This window comes from Haliaeetus leucocephalus, unplaced genomic scaffold (assembly GCF_000737465.1).
Source record: "Haliaeetus leucocephalus isolate CR32 unplaced genomic scaffold, Haliaeetus_leucocephalus-4.0 Scaffold526, whole genome shotgun sequence".
Lineage (NCBI taxonomy): Eukaryota > Metazoa > Chordata > Aves > Accipitriformes > Accipitridae > Haliaeetus > Haliaeetus leucocephalus.
This window is the reverse complement of record NW_010972962.1, coordinates 247,066-267,223: the sequence shown is the minus strand read 5'-3', so window position 1 is coordinate 267,223 and position 20,158 is coordinate 247,066. Positions and strand designations below refer to the sequence as shown.

At 38.1% G+C, this 20,158-nt stretch overlaps 1 protein-coding gene across 1 annotated transcript in view; it reads right to left on the bottom strand.

Moving 5' to 3' along the window:
• Nucleotides 1-20,158, bottom strand: part of LOC104837413 (usherin-like) — a gene marked incomplete at its 5' end in the record, with an annotated part of 349,356 nt that overhangs the window by 84,120 nt on the left and 245,078 nt on the right. The window contains 3 exons of the mRNA XM_010576524.1: nucleotides 3,887-4,108; nucleotides 7,115-7,283; nucleotides 15,215-15,413. Coding sequence (XP_010574826.1) covers nucleotides 3,887-4,108; nucleotides 7,115-7,283; nucleotides 15,215-15,413 — 590 coding nt within the window. The remainder of the gene's footprint in view (nucleotides 1-3,886; nucleotides 4,109-7,114; nucleotides 7,284-15,214; nucleotides 15,414-20,158) is intronic.

The following is a 20,158-nucleotide window of genomic DNA, read 5'->3' as shown; positions in this document are numbered from 1 at the left end:
CAAACAAGGCTGTATTCTTTCACTGCGAACCTCATCTTTGTTTAACTGAATTAAATTTTTCAGCCAAGATTTCACTCACATAACAAGAAGTGACTCCCTTTCTAGTTTCTTTGGTAAACCATTACTTCTTTAATTATTATCAACCTTGTTCCAGTGTGATAAATTGCTAATTACTTAATACCCTAATCAGCGTTCATTCTTTGCACAGATAAACTGTGACAGCGCCATTAATTTAAATAGTAATTTCACTTAATGGCCAGAACGGCACACCAGATTTTTATGCAGCATTTTCTGAAGACTGCATCCATCACTGCAATATTCTGACATAAAGATGTCTGACGTGCACTAACTCACTTAGGGAGAGCAGATGTTGCAGAGCAGAGTTTGGTAGTAATTCCCATAGTGCATCACTTCAGCATGAATGAGCTGCAAAGGCAGAGGTAGACAATCTTCTGAAACTGCATTGCATAGCCTCTGACCTTTGCTTAATTTATCACATGTAGCACTTGACTCCTGAACCTTGACACCTCAAATGTACAATTTTAAATATGCTCCAAGAAAAACAAAATAGGACCGTGTAATATTGATGGATTGATTTGCCTTCCAAAAATCACTTTATTCAATTGCTTAAGGATCCAGAAATTCCTATAAACCCTTGCTGAATTCAGCAAAATACCAAAATACAAACTATTTGTTTGTAAATCAGCTGGAATGTGTGTGTCATGCTTTATATATTTATGTTTCATAGGCACATAATGCATTACAGCAAAAAGAAAATCCGTGGGCTGGAAAAGACACTTCCTGCTCACAGTGATTTCTGTCAACAATTATTTCATGTTCATCCCCAGCAACTGAAAAAATTTACAAACATAGCTGAGTGATGAATTACTAATTTAGTAAATCTGCGAAACCAATGCTTTCAAAAGGGAAAAATGAGTATTAAAAGGCTTAGCCTTTGGAGCCAGAATAGAGGATCAACAAAACACAGAGCCAGTGTACATTGCAAACTACTCCAAAAATCCTTGGCTTACATGTGGGTATTGCAACTATTACAGATCAGGAAGCACAACAGTACAAAGCACCATCTTTCATGAGTCTGGGATGTCAGTATAGTGGCATTTTACTAGCTTGCTTTTTTTTTTTTTTTTTTAAAAAGAGAAAATCCAAGAGTGGTTTTAGCTGACATTATCCTTTATAGCCAGAAATAGACAACTTTGGATAATCACATTGCAGCAGTGGGGCTCGGGATGGGTGTGTACAACGGCACCACTGCCAGCCTTTGCCAGCAGATGTCTCTATGGTCACCCCACTTGAGGAGGCCAACAAGGGGCGAAAAATAAAACCTAAGAAAATAGAAATTAAAAAAAAAAAAAAAAAGAGAGTAATGTGAGATGGACAAAACATCTCTTTTTGCAGGACAGACTCTCTGAAAAGGGTATACAATGGCAAATGAAAATGTTGTATGATTCAAGCCCTTAAACCAACATTCAGTGCAAACCTGGGTCTAGATTCTGCAGAAGCACGCTGCTTTCAAACTGGTCATGCAAGAGTAAGGCTGTGCACAAGGCTTGCACTTTTAGGAATCATATTTTTCTTGTATGACTTTTTTCAAGGAACTAAAACTCCCAAACAAAAGCTTTAAATTGTCATAATATTTTTAACTGTGGCATTCATTGCCAACTACAAAACAGAGCTTCAGAAGCATTTCAGCTTTTGCATAAAGCCACCCCTGTTACCTCTTCCCCTTCGAGACAATGAGATCAGCTTTCCAATTACCATATTCTTGCAAAATTCTACTTATCCATTTGCCAATGATAAGTAAATTATGTTTTTAAGTGAGAGTATTTTTTCCATTAGAATCATTATAATAACAGGGATAGGGAGGAGGTAGATTTTTGTGCCTGGCTTGTGCGTTTTCATGACATATTTAGCAAGGCTGAATTACTCTAAGAAATTAAGCAAAAACCTACTGAGCATGATGTATACTATGTGATAAGAAACCACAATCTATTCTATGCTTAACGCAAAAGAGTATGATCTCTTTTCAACTATGGCGCTAATTCATCTTTCAAACCTGTATTTGTGTTCAGCTGTATGCTGGCTCACAGCATAAAGTCCTCACAGAAAACCTGTGAACGATGAAAAAGCCACTGTTTCCTTTTTTAATAGCCAAGAAAATGTCACCCTAACCCATTCTCAAGAAAAATGGTGTAAATGATAGAGCGCTATAGGCTAAACGCATTTTAAAAAGAGGGGTATAAAGGTTTTTTAAATATATATATATTTAAGGAAAAAAACTGTTAAGAATACATATATACTGAAATGAAGAACATAACTTTCATCCCAAGATACCTGTATTACACTCCTACACAACTCATCTGCCCAGAGAGAGCAGTAAAAACATAAACGCTACCCCAGCAGTTCTGTTCCAACAGCATCTGTTAATTCACTCCATTTATAAAATACATATTGACAAAGACAACTGAACTGGGACCAGGGAGATTTGATTTGGTGTGAGAAAGTCAATTCAATGTGATTTTGTTAAAGGGCTCCTGCAGGCAAATAAAAGAGTTTAAGTAATAAAGTACATAAAGAGATGTTTTATGAGCCAGCCCCGTCTTGTGGCAGCCACACAATGCGTGGCTATGCAAGAGGGCCTTATTCAGAGCTGATATTGTGAGCCCTGTGTAGACGCTGTAGATCAGGCACAATTAGGGATCACACTGAGGGGGAGCTAAAATCATGCAAGCAGTGCTGTTCACAGCATACATTCCATGAGTCACCACTGGAAGAGGAGGATAGTATAGAAACTGCAGAAAGCGTTGCAGTGGCTCTTCTGATTAGCCCTCCCTGACAGTCAACGCAGCTAAAGTACTTGTAATACCACAGCAGCTGAAGGATCCAGTGAATAAAAAAATATAAGCTCAAGGTAGAGCTCATTTTTTGGGAAAGGATGAGTTCAGTCTTCAGATCTGATTCTTAGTTATATATTAAGATCCTCAGTTGTACAACTAGAGGCTCAATCTGGCACACATATGGTGAAAGCACGGCATCACTCATCTTGGTACACCAAGCAGAATTAGGTACTAACCCTTCAGTATTTCTGTGTTTTGAAATCAGGCTCCCCTTTGAGACTCCAATTGTTTCTGAAGCCTTTTTGTCAGGCTGAGAAAGCCTAAGGCTGATGGTATATAATTTGTCTAATAACTGTGGAAAGAAAAGACACATGAAAATACCTGAATAGGGTTTGTAATAATACCTCCAATCTCTGTCACCAGCTTGTCACAGAGTGCTTTAGGAGGAAGCAGGGTTCAGATTGTACCTCTGAGTGATGGAGTAATTTCCTATGGTGTGCAAGAGATTAATGGGATACACCAGACGAACAAGTGACTAGTGCTAGGAATTAAGTTTTGTTAATTTTAAACTGCAGCAGGTTTACCCCTATGTAGATGCACAAGTGAGGGACATAGACCACGAAGCAGATAGCATCATAACCTTCAACTTCTAGGTGACTAATCCCACACCTCCAGAGCAAATGGAAAATCCTTGCACTGGGATGCATGGCAGCACAAGGCGGGCAAGTCTAACCCCTGCTCTACTCTTTGAGAGGGGACTGGTCCTATTTCCTGACAGGCATAATGGAAGTTTATGCACTCCTTTTGAATTTTCTGGTGTCTCCAGCCCCCGCAGCTTTTGGACAAAGGCAAAGAAGGGTTATTGAAAGCTCACCATTTTGCAGTCTATCAGAATAGGTGAGTGAAGTGCAACATCAATTTAACAAATTGGCATACGCACCTTAAACCTGACTGTGTCACTGCTGAATGGTTAGCGTGACAAGAGATTTAGAAAGATAAAGACCCTTTTTTCTTGAAAACTTATCACTTACCTGTGAGAGGTCTGTGTGCAGTCCCTTCTTCTTCATCACCACAACAGACCAAGTCCGTGCTTATGACTTCTCCACCACAGCACTGCTGTTTGAAGCTGTCATGGAGGGATCCACCACAGCAGATTTGATTACCTGATGTGGAGTAAGGCATTCCCTGGCAGCAAGAGTCACCAATTCCAACCGAAACTCTGTTTTGCTCTTCATTAGGGCAACATACTTCTCCTGTCAATTTAAGAATACAATTAAAGATTTTATGCATTTACAGTTCTTGAAATCCCTGAGAGGCTTTCATCTGATAGCAACAAGTCTGGGTTCACACACTAGTAGCTTCATGTACAATACTTTCCACATGAAAGCATAGAATCACTCGGTAATTTAGAATGCTATAGAAGCATTATATTCATTTGTAAAAATAACTAAAGAAACATGCATTCATGAATTCAGGGCCAAGACTCTGTAAGATATCAAAATGCAAGCGTGACAAAGACAAACTGAGAAAAGCGACAAAAATAATTTCTGTAAATATGATAATTATACAGTTGAAAACCTTTAACTAGAGGCAGCTACATAGTAAAGTGAGTTCATTCTTGCTGTGATTAACAGAACAGTCAGCCTACTTATTGTCAGCAAAAAATTTCCTTGTCTCCTCCAAAATAGTTCCAAACTTGTTTTGAAGGACTAATTCACATTGCTTAAAGAGTTTTTCAGTGTCGCTCAGGACTTCATCTCCCAAAGACCTTAAGGATTAAACTAACTTTAAAAATCGAATACCACCATCACAACCAGTGCGCTTGGCTGCTGTTTAAGCAAAAGCATCAGCTTTTACAGGAAAAAGTGTTAGGATAAGACTGCCAATGAGACTGACGCTATAGTGGTGGGCTGGGCTGGGCTAAACTCTGTTCTATGAATGGAGTAGGTACTGCTATAAAGGATACAAAAATTATGGTAAACGGCAATAATTTTCATTCACTAGTGTCTGCACTTGATCTGATCCAGTGCTCTAAAAGTTACATTTTTGTATTGTCTTTCTGTGGTGCAATGTTTTCTGTGGCTCAAGTGTCATTTGGAAGAAGAAGGGGTTTTGTTCTGCTATTGAAGATGGGTAATAGAGGCGATTAGAGTATCTGGATTCCTGATTGTTATTAAAAGAAATGTGTTTTGATTTTTAAAACTCATTTTTCTCATTGAAAGTAACATCTCAAGTCCTTTTCTTCTGAAACGTTGGGAATTACAGACAGAGCACCCTAAACTCAATGCAGCTTTTGTCAGAAATAAACATGTGCTACAATTGTAACAGATGAGGGAGAACACTGTTTTCCTTTCGCCCCACATTCCTTGCCAAAGAGGTGCCTGGGTGGTAGTAGCATTATTTGTTCTGCTCTGCTTTAAGAATCTCTCCTCCCATCTTAGTTCTGGGATGGATGTTTGCACTTCTTTGTGCACTACTGTTTCAGAAACTGAGATTTCTGCCTTCCTAATTTGTAATCTTCATGCCTTCAGCCCAGTGTGCTTCAGTACATCTAGAGCTATCAAGCTGGCCAAACAACATCTGGGAAATATGTATGCTTGGAGAGTGTCTTGTATAAATAACTTTATCAAATAAAGTCAATAATAAACAAAAAATATGAGAACAAATTTTTAGAGTATAATAGATATAATCTGTTTAGATACTTCATCATATTTTCCTGCATTCCTCGGAATCTAATTTGGTTGCTACACAGAGAAAGTATTAAAACACAGAATGTAGCTTACATCTATTGGAAATAAAACTGGGGTTTTTTTAAAGAACTGTTAGACATAAGACACAAAGGATCAGTAACCTTCTCATTAACCTCTCAAAATGGGATCCATTCCAAGCTAGGCTTGAAAATGTTCTCTCTCTGAAAACTACCATGCAGTCTTACCAGTTAATTGTTATCCTTATCAAAGAATGACCCACATTAACATTTAGCTTGAGGTTATTAGCATATTTATAAAAATAAAAAAGAAAAAAGTGACCAACATTGTTCATGTTGCTGCCCTTTAGAGTACAGAAAAAGAGAATGCAGCAAGTATATTTAGAAAAAAAAAATGTTTAAAACCATGTTCAAACATTCACTGTTTCATGCTTGTGGACTGCTGACTGAACAAGAACTACTTTCAGACATAAGACATTTTGTTTCACTGTGCTTTTCTTTCTCGATGTAAACAACATTAAGCTAGTTAACATAGACCACTGGATGGGGACAGAGGTCACAGTATAATCTCTCCATTTCAGTAGATTCAGAGATTAATGAGGCCAGCAAATACTCTTCTCTGGTTCTTCCATGTGATAGCATTTTTCTGATGACATCATGGAAGGCATTCTAATATTGTGATATATGAATTACTTTTCAAAGGATCAGAACTTGGGATGTGCTGAATGTGTTGGCAAAAATTCAAGCACTTCTGAGCCTAGGGAATGTGTGCCAGCTCATGAGTAATGGAAGCATTTTAGCTCCTGACCTGACAATTGCCTACAAAGAGATATATGCTCTGAACACTGCCCCCTGAAAGGGCTCTCCTCCCCCTTTACCTCCCCTCTCCCTGTCGAAAACCCACCAACAAACTGGAAAACCAAACTCTGGACAACAGCACAGAAGCACAGTTTTGGCAAACTTCCCAAACAGTTCTGAGAATAAGAGTACAGTCAGCCTTAAGAAAAGGAAAAATTTCCATAAAAGATAATACATGTGGGATGTGTACTTTGATCTGTAACATTGGTAGAAACAGAGACTAGACAATGCAGAAACAAGTAGAAGTGATGTAATCCATAATATCAACCCCAAACACTAACAATTGTTCCACAGAAGAAATGGCTAGGGAAAATCACATGGGGTCAAGTCAAGCAGAGAACTAAACCGCACCACTAAATTGCCTGATGGTGTTCCTATTAAGCAGAACTGCCCTCCCCATTATGCAGCACTTACTGCAATTAAGTATAGTTTGGCATAAATTAGTTCTCTGGGAAATGACCCAATCATCAGGTTTCATCAATTAAGCCTTTCTTGTATAAACAGCGTACTGTGTTTAGAAGTCAAAGTCAGTGCAATTTTCTTTGCTTATCCCACTGAACACAAGTCTCAAAGACATCTAGAAATCTTGATGAATCCCACGTTTATTGCTATGTTTTCATTCTCCTTGGTTTAACAGATACATCAACTTTGTAGTTTTGTTTCTTTCAAGTACTGGAAAGGAGTTGTCTCTTACCTACTAATACCCTAGTGTAATAACCACCACAGCACCGATGTTTCGGTTGCACAGCATGTATCTGACCACCACAGCAAACCCCTGGTGAATTAAGAATAAATGGAATGTACTTGTCCTCGCAGCATTGGAAGCCAGGTTTATTGTCGTGCAGAATCCCATTACAACATACCTAGAAGTAGTTTAAAAAAAAAATCAGTAAGGCAATATCTGTTAAACAGAACATAATGTGTTCTCTGGCAAAACAACATATATGAAAACATGTACAACACATCTTAGTACAGGCACTAATATGACTGCAGTCAAATAAAATGTAACTTGGCTAAAATCCTGTGTCCTTCAGTATTATCAGACTTCAGTAAACTACTGTGTATCTGACAGAATGCTGCTATTTTGTGGCCTTCAACCATACTGCACCTTAATAAAATAGTCCATTAATATGAATCATCTTCATAAGCCGTGCAGGCTGTTTGAGTCTCTCAATCTGGAGTAGATTGCAATATGTAGATATAATCTACCATCACCTTATCCTTTTCTTTTCTCCCCATTTCTTATTTATTTATTTATTTATGATGAAACATGTCATCTGAAACCCTTACCACTAAAACCCAGTATTTCCCAATATGAGCTCTTGGGTTTTCTTTCACATAAATATAAGTGGAGTTTTCTTCTTATAGCACATGATCACTTATTTATGACCACAGTTCTTCAGACAATGTGGTCTCAAGAGAATAGTAGTTATATAAGGATTTTTTTTTTCAAAATAAAATTTACATGGAAATGAATTTTGAAAAGGCTTTTTAACTGTGGATTTCTTTCTAGATGCTGTCAAGAAAATTATATGCTTGAACAATCAAATAATTATTTGTACACTTACTCTTGTATCACTGACGTGGCACACTGGATGTACAACAAATCATATAGAACGCTCAGTAGAATCATCGTAAAAATTGTAAACTCAAAACCTACAGTCAGTAGAACTTGTACTAGCCAGAAGGATGCCTCTTACAGCTAGACAGAAAATGCAGTTGGCAATATAGCACAGATGTTAGAGCAGAGTTGCTCCTTTGTTTTCTTTTGACATGGAGTACTTCTGCCCCTGACTTTAACCACGTTCTAAATCAGGTTATCTTAGCAGCAAAGAAAGAAAGTGTTCCTCTAGAAGGATCTTTTGTTTACCTAGGTACTTTAATTACTAGCTCACAAAAAACTTTAAAAAATATATATTACTAGGCTCAGGACATCTAATTTGTATTACATTTATAATGTTAACACAAATATATACATACAGAAGAAATATTATTACTTTTCATAAGTCATAAACAAGTTCTTCCTAACTTCAGAAAGGTGATGGTTTGTTTTGTTCACTTTGGAATGGCCTTTACTCAGTCACCCTTGGGAGTATTAGGTTAGGTTCTGAAGTTACAGTTTACAATACACAAACAATATGTAATCCAAAATTAACATGAGGTAGGGCAGAAGGTGTTCTTGTTTCCTCATTATATTTTGAGGTTTTGTAACCTTGTATGCTTTGAATTGTCACACAGTTTTCTGCTTTTCCAGCACACTTTCTCATTCAGCATCTGTTTTAGATGTCATTTTCTGTTCAGGAATTTTGAGTCTCTGTAGGTCCCATTATATTATTTTGCTGTCCACCTTGTCACTGGTAATATAATCCAATCTATGAATTTAATTAACCTACTGTTCTTTCTTCCAGATCATTAGTTAAGATGTCAAATAAAACTCTGCTTTACACCTCTTCTCTGCTTCCTATCGTTTGGATATTTTTTTATGACTGGCACACACTCCAGGCTGAGTTTTTCTTCATTTACAATTGGCTTCAAAGCAACCTAGAAGATTACCTGGTCTCTCTGTATTTCCAAGTTATTTAAAAGCATTCTTAAAAATATCAAATCAAGTACCATCATGCCACTGTCCTCAGAATAGATCACATTTAGCAGCAATCCTTGACACATGTAAAAAATGGCCTCTGTCCAGTACTTTTTACTTCATCCTGAGCTTGAGACACCAGAGCCAGTAAATGCTGTACCTGCCTGCACAAAAGGAGGTGAAATACATGTTCCTCACACATTCTTGGTCCCAATTTGTGTGCCCTTTGGGACTGTGTCTCCCTCTGTGATCTGTCTAGCCCAATTTCCCTTCTTTTCATGGATTTCATTTGTCAACCCTCTACTGTTTCCTTCTTTTCAGTGATGCACACCACCCAAATTTCACCTGAACACCTTTCAGATAAAGACACTTGCACATCTTTGGCATTATCCAGGCTCAAATGCTTGAGTAGCCATTTTACTTTCCATGCGATGCTTCCAGTTTTAAGAAATGCCCCTTCTTTTGTGAATCCTCAGTAGAAGCAGCTGCTCTGCATATTTCACACAGACACTGACTGGGAGGGTCGTTTTAGTACTAACTCTAAAGCATTCTGGTTGGAATATTCGTAAGATTGCATTATTACTGGTGTCTCTCCTTTTCCTCCTGAATTCCCTCAAAAAATCCCCAGATGAACACATAGGTATGTTACAATAGTTTCAGCAGCTACTTTTCCGTGTGAAAAATTATTTAAGATCCTAAGTATTTCTCAATACCCTATAGACAGTTTCCAAAAAGGGGTCTGGTCAGCTCTAAAACACATTCAGACTCTCATCTGACATTACCGATTGATATAGTTGGTGCTATTATTATGTAGCTCCATAACATCCTCTGCAGTCAGCTGTAAATTGTTAAATAACACTTTTTTGGCAGTCCTCTAAAGATAGTTAGTTTCTGTTTGCATTGATATTCAGCCCAAGGATTCTGCATTATCAATCCATAAAATAAAATGCATTCAAGTAATGCTAAAATTATGTCATAGACAAAGAAGAAAAGCAGATGGATTGAAAGTTATAGTGGCAAAAGGTTATTATTATCTCATCCTCTTAGATCTAAAAGTGACAGTCCTAACTGGATGGTGTTACTATGTACATGAAAGCAGAAGCCTTGTAGCGATCAGATACAGTGACACCAACATTTTAGGCAGGTCAGAGATCTCACCCTCGCACAGAGGGCTGAATGCTTGACATATGCCTGCTAACCAGAAGAACTTTACTGTCTATGGAGATGATACAAGATGTTCATCCTTAGCTATCATGGGAGCCTTTAAAAATATTGGTAGACCGAGTTACTCACAAATCAATCCTGTAGTTATCCTCTCACCCAAGCCCACAGAGGGCTTGTGACCCAGGAGCACAGGGACTGGGAAGGGCTGGGCAGAAAGAAGGCTTATTACAATACTTGAGAAAGGCCCAGTCAGCCATGACACGAGCACAGAGTAACTAGATATCAAATCTGGCAGGCAGGATTACACAATATTTTAACAATTTTTAAAAATACTCCGAACTTATCTATGCAACTCTCTTTTAATTAAAATGGTGTCATCCCTGATCCCTCTGCTTGCTGAAGACTTTGCTGTAGGATATTATCTGGCCTTATGGACACATGCCAGTTGAGCTAGGACTGATTTACTCAAATAAACAGATGTGCTAGGCAGCCATGTTTATCCTTCTTGTCAAACGCTTGCTGCCAGAGCCACTTTGTGGAATAGCAATTCACAAAACACTCCAAGGAATTCCTATTAGCTACAGGAGTTCATTAAAAATTTCTGCCTGTGGAGCAAACACCAGAGTAATGATTGACCCATCATGTTCTCATGTGAGAGGGAATATTTTAAATTAGCAAGGCTCATTCTTTTTTACTTAAATTATCTCTGAATCTATACAGATACCCTTTTTTGCTAAATATACTTACTCACCCATTTCTTTTTACAAACTGCTGTTCTCTTTTGGTAATTGGTACAGCCTTAGATCTAAAATCCACGAGCAGAAATTGTTGTTATTCTGTTACAAATCACTATATATTTTCTTACTAAGATGAGTTTCATTTCCCATCTTTCAGGTGTGTTACAACAGACTATACATGAAGTGTTATCTTTTTATAGGTTCTCTAAGCCCGGAAGAACTTGAAAAGAATTTGCACAATATTGCTAGCATTAATAGTAAATTTTACATAAGTATTGATGGAATATCCTTCACCAGTGTCAAGATGTGTTGTTTTCACTCCTGAAAATCGTGCTTTTGAGGCTAGTTATCAAGCCACCATTTTGCTCCTCCTGTCCTTAAAGAGAAGAGTCCTGCTGGTGTTTTTTAACAAATGGCTCATGTTAATTATGATGAGTAAAGAGTTCCTAGTAATGTCAGAGTTATATTTGATTAGTTCATTAACTGCAGATTTATACAGCTTGTTGCTACTGAAAATAAAAAGTGCTAAAGCTGTAGTAACACCTTCAGTCAGGACCCTTTTAATCATTGATGTTCATACTCATGATCCATTGTGTACAGAAATTATTAGCCTTTATGCCACTATTTTAATTACTTTTTTACCATTCTTTTCTCATTATTTTCAGTGTTCACCTCAGGATGCCAGTAACAACAGAAGGACAGTTTGGTAGCTACATGCCTTCCCCATCAGTACTGAGATTATGCTCCCTGATGGGTGAAGCTAGGGCACATGCCTTTGTTAACTGAAGTAAATCTCTGCAGATCTCATGATATGTGTTCTGTAAGCTGATGTCTGTTTTGAGATTTCAAATATGGATAGAGTTATGGTCACACCTTACTGAAAACAGCCAGGAAAAGACTGTCAATCTTGGCAGCTTGGAAACACCCAAGCAGCACAGGTCTGTTACTGTAAAAGGTACACAAGACATAGGGACCCTCCTGGCAGCTGGCAAAATTCATCATGAGGGTGTATTCTCAGCTTTTCTGCAAAACTACACACAAAACCCCCCTTTCTAAATTTTTTCTGCACTCAGGAATTATAAATCCATCCAAGTCTGATTACAAACACCAGGATAAGGATAGCAGGCACAGCACTGGATTAGCTTTAGTTAAAGTAACAAAGATTTCTAACATCGAAGCAGAAAACCAGATAACAACTAGAAACAAGAAGTAGGGATCTGATGCAAAGATTATTTAGGATAGCAGGAATCTTTTTTGGTCTTCATTAGGCTTAATATCAGGCCTACATGAGCCCATGAATGTGCATGTACACATGTCCCTTGTAGCGAAAAGGTCATTTGGTCTTTTAGAGATTCCCAAAACAGCTCTGAGCAAGTTGGTTTATTTACACAGCACAACACTACGCAGAGACACCAGCCTGGATCCCCAACGCAGCGCGCATATACCAGTGCAACCCTGCACCTGGGCTATTTAGCACTGCCTTTCTGATATAACTGCACTATTTAGCTGGAACCAACTCAGCCAATGTTAGCTGAAGAGTCTCTGCATCCCGCTCTGCTGCGCAGTCAAAACACACTTGGATTCCTATTCCTGAAACACTTTTGTTTCTATGGATGGAGGGGATTATATTTGGGTCATCTCTTACGTAGATAAGAAATGATAACAAATCCCTCTTTTTCTGCAGTGCCTTGCAATAGCAAGCTAATGATGCCAAATGTAACCCATAAATCCATAAGGAAATATTAATAAATAACCCAAGACATATCTCCAAATTATTTTTGTATAAAAGGCCTGGTTTTCCTCTCACTTTATACTCCTGAATTCAAGGAAATTGTAAGAGGGAAATTAGACCCATTGTGTCTTGTATACAAGGTGCAATAAATGACCTGAGCAAAAGTGAGAGCTCCACAACTTATTTGTGTATCGATGCTATGCTTTTGCTGACCAGTCTATCATCAAATGAACAAAAAACTTCTTTATTATTCTGGATCTAAACATTACTTAAGCTGCTCAGCATTTAATTCTCAGTGGCATCTCTTTGCATTTGGCTGTACAATTAATGTAGGGTGAATAGCAGCTGGCACTGTGATAAGAGGCTTTCTTTTCAGAACGAGCGTACGCTGGGCAGCGTTGCTTTTCTTCACTTCTGTCCAGTAGACTGTCGAATCTAAGGACCACATATACTAGCATAAAAGCTTCAGCATTACAGCTGGCATAGACTGACAGTGAATTCTATAACAGTGTGACAGAGGGCTACCACATAAGGTCTTATGCTATACCTGTCACAGACTCTATTTTAAGAGGAACATGGATGAGCCAGGAGCTCTGTAGATGTCTCTTAGGGACATTTTGGATTGCTAGTGTGGATACACATAGCAAACCAGGCAAAGCATTGGGAGGGGAATTTTTAATCAATTCACCCACAAAAATCACTCCCATGTCATTTTATGTACAAGTGCTTCACTTTCCTCCAGTCATTTATTATATATCCATTACTTAACAAATAGCACCCACTCCGAACCACAGTCTCTGACAATACAGAGAGACCATTATAACAAAATAATGCAAAACTAATTAGAAAAAATTAGAAAATCAGGAAGCTATAAAAATAAATGGACACTCTCCAAGCTCAAAGTCACCATAAATGCACGAAGGCAGAAAAAAATAAAAACGGACAAGAAAACTTCTAAAATTAATATAATACAAATTTAACTCATATACATGCCAAGATCTATTAAAAAGTCTACCATGCCAAAAACCTGAAATAAGTAAATTTACTTTTTAGAACAAAGGGCTGCCCATAATTCACTTGCAAGATTTCAGAAATACGTATGTTTAGTATAATATTGCTTTCAAGGGAACTCAGAAGCTAAAGCTGTGTTGGCTGGAATAATTTATATTTTGATTTGAACCCCTCAGATAACTCACTCCCTTAATTACTGTCTTGTCTGACAGGGAATCTTGTGAATACATATTGTTTGCTTTAGTCACGGAACATGTGATGATGCCTTTGACAAATAGGGACACTATTTCATTACATTAAATCTTACTTTCAAACTAAGAGTTTTCTACCTCATTTGTCAATAAAAACCATTACAGACTCCCGCTGTGCTATTGATCCTACTCCTAAACAGGAACTCATACGAAGATTAACTTGAAAATAGCCATAATTTAAAAATACACCTGACAAATCACAATGGATCCCATTCAGAGCTGCTCATCATTGTCGTGTAACAGCCACCCACTTGTAGCTGAATCTAAATAGATTTTCTGTACTGGAGAAACTGGTCATTAAGCATTTAGCCAGGAAGAATTTAAGGGAGAAAAAAACCCCAGCAAGTCATGTTAATAACCACTGTTTGCCATGCAGGTTTTGAGAAATGTTTCCTCACACAGAGAGGAGCTTTATAGTTTCACTAGTGTTTTTGAAATTCTGCATACACCTAGAAAATTTCCTATTGCCTTTGAATGGTCCAATGCGATCAGTTTATGCCAAAGGAGCCATATGAACTACCATCATGTGCCCACAGATACTTGAATACTTGAGCTGACAAAGAATCTCCTCTAGTAATTCACAGTGTGCGATCTATGGCACGCAGCTGAGCAAAACTGATTGTTCCAAGCGGGATGCAAATGTACAGAGATCTAGAGACATATATACCCACCACGTAATTTGTCACAATGGGATTGGATCAGTGGATTCAAGAGGCTGGTACTCAGATTCCTCAAACTTCTGTTTCATGTGGCTTGTGAGATTTATTTTGGATTAGATATGGCCTGGTTCCTTGGGATGAACTATGCGTGTGGAGCAAAGCTTTCTGAAGGGATGAAACTTCAGATGCATCCTTGTGAAGTGAGGTGGTCCACAGTCTGGTTGGGAGCCTAAAGTCTCCATCCAGAGCTGGAGCATATTTGAAGGAGTTTTGAAACACAGGCTCTGGCTTAGCTTCCTGTGCAAGGGGTTTAGTTCGCGTGTATTAAAACTACTTTTATCCTGAACCAGCACGTAGTAAATGACAATGATGTGGGGATTCACGTCAGAGCTGCGCTATTAGTCCCAACCAAAGTGTTAATGCAAGACACATACATAAATGCTAACCAATTCATTTGTTCTGAAAGGAAAAATAAAGTCAACATCCGTATTTGATTTTAAAAAGTTCCAAGACACATATCAGAGCCCTGATTTTAAAATATCAAAAGAAGCAGAACCTTCCACTTCCCTTCCTCTGATAACTAAAGAGGTTTGGTTTACACACTTATTCCTAAAAGTATAATTTTTCATTACATTGCTAACTTAAGAATATACATGTACCTTCAACTCTGGATGATAACATACTTCTCCACAGATATTTTCATGCTTTTTACATTCTAATGAGATGCACATTCTAATACTTTTGCTGCTCCTTGGAGACTTCGATGGGGTACACCTCTGCCACGCCTTACGTAAGAGTTCATATCCCAGGATAATGCCATTTGGCTGTCCTGGTGATGCCCAGTTGATTTGAAGAGATCTACAATAAGCAGAAAATTAACATCTGTTAAATTATTGAAAGTATTTATGCTTCTATAGATACTTACAATAAAGGATTAGCATATACTAGGTCCATTTTATACTAGTTCACATGGAGTGAAATATTTTGTAGTGTCCAAAATGTTCCTCTATGTGGTGAATTTCACAGCTGTTTTAATAACCAAAATGTGTAAAAGTTTGGAAAAAGTGTCAACATGTGCTAATACTCTGGGAAAATAAATGACACATACAAAGTCCTTAAAGGTTGCTATTTAAAAGACCAAAGCATTCATGCTTTGGAAACTTATGTGTAATAAACTTTCTAGGATTTTACTTGTTTCAGTGATAGGAGAAAGGATTCAGTATGCCTTCCTGGTGCTACGGCAAAGGCGTACATGAACTATTGTCAGGGCAGGTGTGACCGTTCCATTCTCAGAGAGGAACCTGTTAGAGGACGGGCAGTTGGGGGGCAAAAGACCACCCCCTGCCCTGCCCTCTGAGCTGTCGCCAGTGCAGCTTACTCACATTGTGCTCAGTCACCATTTAGAACAGATTTGTATTCATCTTGCCTTCTCCCTGCTTTCAAAAACACTACACAAAAAATGTATGTTGCTTTGAAATGTATTCTTCAGCACAGAATTAAAAGAATGAACTCATCACAGCACCAGTAAGCACTAGTTCTCTTCTGTGCTTAAATATTTTCACTAACATAAAATTAGAAGTTAAAAATGCAAGTGTTTATCACAAGAAAGACTCCAGACTTCCGACTTTGAGCTCAAAAGCATGAGAGCAGCAGCCTGCAAGAGAATGTCCGTAAAACAAAATCTGGTTGTTTTCAGGTTTGATATCAGACCATCATCAGTGTAAGGAAGAAAGTATCTTAAGGGAAATATCATGTTAAACTGTAGCATGCCTGTCACTACTGAAAATGTGCAGGTATTGGCTCCAAAATCTCACTTAATATTACAATTTAAAAAAAAAAAGTCAAAAAGGACATTTGAAACAGAAATTTGCTCTGTCTTTTATAATATACACATTTTACATTGGTATTTCAAATGAAAACTTTATTTCTTGCATAATGACTCTGGAATATTGCATAAGACACAAATTTCTTTCACTATGACTCTCTTTGGGTAGAGAGGAGGAGATCCCAATGCTACATGTAGATCAATAGGAGGACTGACAACATTGCATAGTATATACTTAGGCTCCAAGCACCTCTTTTTAATCTCCATGTCCCAATTACACAGCCATTGTCAGAATGCCAGTGACATCATAAATTAGCATTAATTTAAAGTGAAAATGTTACAGTGAAAGAACAGCTGCTGAGATAAACTTTGACATCTTAACAGAATAAAAATAACTGAACTATTATTTCACTTCCTTGAGGTATAAACAGAGGAATACACACAGCAATAAGCCTTTGCAGAACAGAAATTAATGTCACCTATGAAGGAATAACTTCAGAGGTGACTTGTAGAGTCACAATTATCATTCCAAGGTCTTCATCTCAACCGTAGATTAATTCCATATTCCATACATGGCTATTTCGTATTCACTATCTATTCTACCTTATGCACATGAACACACACTCATGCACATGCACACATGTCTACATTTAAATAATGTTATAGGACCTAACTTAAAAACATAAAAGCAGGAAAATATATTGTATAAACTTCAGAAAAAAAGATAAAAAGAAAAGGAAAAGATGGGCAGCACTTTATAAATGCCATTGTAACTCTCTCCTGATCTTTGCACAGTATAGATCACAGGAGCAAAGAAAGCATTCCCAGTCATATTTTTGAATGATTTGCTTTCTGCAAGTTTCATTCAGACCCTCAAGGGTATATTTTCAAAGTATTCTGCCATTTTTTACAGTTTTGCAAGGCATATTTCTATCTAAAATAATTTCAAATTAGGCCTAAGAATTGATGCAATGATTTGAACATTTTGCCTTTTCTGCAGAGCACAGTGTGTACTTCTTTCTTTTAACAAGCAATCACTTTATTATTCTTCAATACACATTTGGGGTGGACATAGCCCGGTATTGTGTAAAGCTGCAGCTGCACAAGAAAATTACGTGGCATGGGAGTTCACTGACCAGTGCCACCAAAAGGGTAAAATCTCAGTATGACCTTCTAATAATGACTCACAGATAAGCAGACTCCTTCACAATTTTATGAATGCTTCAGTTATGTCTACACCTTCTGGTGTTTGCCACCCATGGCAAATTGTGGTGGTTTTGAAAGCATCACAGCAAGAAGAATGCATAGCTCAGTTTAAAAAAAATCAGCAGGGTTGTCATAGGACTGCAGAGGCTTTTTGACACCCCCCATCTGAAGAAATACCCCAGGCTGAGCTGAAAACCTTCTTGAGCAGGTGCAGATTTAATGAGACACAATGGGCCCTTTAGCATGCAGCCAGCTGGATCACGTACGGTGCATTTGATACAGCTGCAGAAACATGGGGACGGAGCCTGCCCACCCTCTCCTTCTCTTCATCCCCCAGTTACTCCCTCTCAGATAAACTGGAGTTGTGTCTATGCTGGGAAGTGCCTACAACCTGAATACAGAAGCAGACTTGCAAATTCTAGGCACAGATGAATGTACAACACCTGGCAGGTGGAGTATAATCTTTGTCTGCCCAGAGAAAACTTCACTTCAAGCATGTGCAATTACGGTAGTTCAAATGCTGGATGAGTCCCTTCTGTGACTGCTGTCAATGTGGTGAAAATGCTGAAGCAGGGCTCTGTCCCACAGAAAAGGCCGCCTAACCAGGTTCACAGAAATGAACTGCTTCAGGCTACAAGGTCCATGAGGCACTGCAGCACTTCCAGGAGACAAAGAACGATTTCAAACTGATCCACAAAGGTGTATTTGCTTTTGGAGCAACAGAGCAAACTGAAATCCTTTGGCTCAAGCATGTGAGGACCTTCATTCCAACATTCCCAGGCAGAAATATAATTTTTTTTAAATCCATGAAAAATATCAATATTTCAGACTTTTGTTATCACATCAGATACATTTTGGTAAACCAGATTTTGGAAAGGAAATTCTGGTTTTTGCCTGCTTCAAGTATCACCAGCTTCAAGTGTCCGTGAGTTATGAAAAGAACTCCTGATATTTTTTTTTTTTTCCAGCACAGCAGTAAAGGTTTAACCATGAAGATTAAAAAAATAACAAGGCCTCACTTTTGAATCTTGAGAATGAATGTTGTGTTAGTCTCATCACATAAATTTAAAAAATCACATCAAATCTAAGATTCAATGACTTTATTTTCAGGAGTTGGCATTAAAAGAAATCGCAGAAAAATCACAGGATTCACCTGACATTCTTAAGGTAGGGAACACTGCTATTATTAATGACCAGTGGATAAAATACTTTCCTCACCAGGAGATCACACATACTGAGCAACTGTTTCAGCATTATTGCACAAGAGTTAACGACCTGCTGCATCATGGACTGCAGCGCTAACATTAGAGAGGTGGTATGACACAGTACAGAAAGTCTGATAAATAGCATTGCGCTTCTGTTGTTGCTACAAACTTAGAGATATCTTTCTGTGCTTTGCTTTTCCCATTACTAAAGTAGGGAGAGCGATCAGGTTTCCTCCATGGGAACGCTGTCTTGAACACTTTAGGGAAAGTGCTATAAAACACAGCGTACGTGAGAAACCTTTGTGTCTTGCCTGTCCCTTGGATATTTCTGGTTATCTTGTCATAGCTTGGCTGGACATGACTCCACAACAATCTTCCCCAGCATTTCATGTTTATTCACATAGTTATGAATACCTTCCTTTTTTTTTTACTTTCTGCCCATTTTCCCAGTATGGAAAATCAGACTTACTGGTCTTTAGTTCCCCTGACACCCCTGGAGAAATCTGCAATACATTGTCTCATCGTCCATTCCTCCAGTATCAAGACCAATTTAAAGGATATTTTACACAGCACAGGAGTTTGACACTTTCATATTTGAGCTGCTTCAGAACTCCTGAGCAAATACCGTCATCCCAACAATTTATTGCTATCTGTTTTACCCATTTGTTCTAAAATATTTCTCACTAACATGTTAATTTGAAATAACTCTTCCAGCTCATTCACCCACGAACAGCATCTGATACAGAAACCTTCCTAAACCCCATGATACTGAACATCAAACTAAAGAATTCACCTAGCTTTTCTCCCACAGCCTTATCTTCTTTGAGTTTTCTATTACACCCTGACCAGGGGTTTCTGGTTCCCCCCAAGGTGCATAAAGGGCCTTCTCTTTCTTCATGAAGCTATGAAGGCTTTTCCCTAGTTTTCCCCTAGTTTATTCCACAGGGTGTTTTCAGACCCATCAACCTTTTAATAAAGCACTGAGCAGAATTGCTGGCCGGGTACATTTGCATTATGCCTCAGTTTTCTGAAAGGAACAAAGCTGCTGCTAAGTATTGTTATTAGAAAAAAACTAACCATGCTGTATTTATTACAAGGAAAAAAGAGAAAGAAGAAAAGTATTTTAAAGGGGAATGAACTATTTTCGAACACACCACGAGAATTTAATCCACTACACAAACTTTAAGTCAGCATCCACATGCATGCAGTACTCAGAGAACTTTCTAAGCTGTGTAATAAAATACTTTCCTATAGAGACAAACACTGAGGTTCTAACTAAAAAAAAAAAAAAAAAGCATACTTGATTTGAATAGGATTTGTTTCTGCCTAAACATGGCCAATGCTACCCCTCTCCCCCCCCCCCCCCC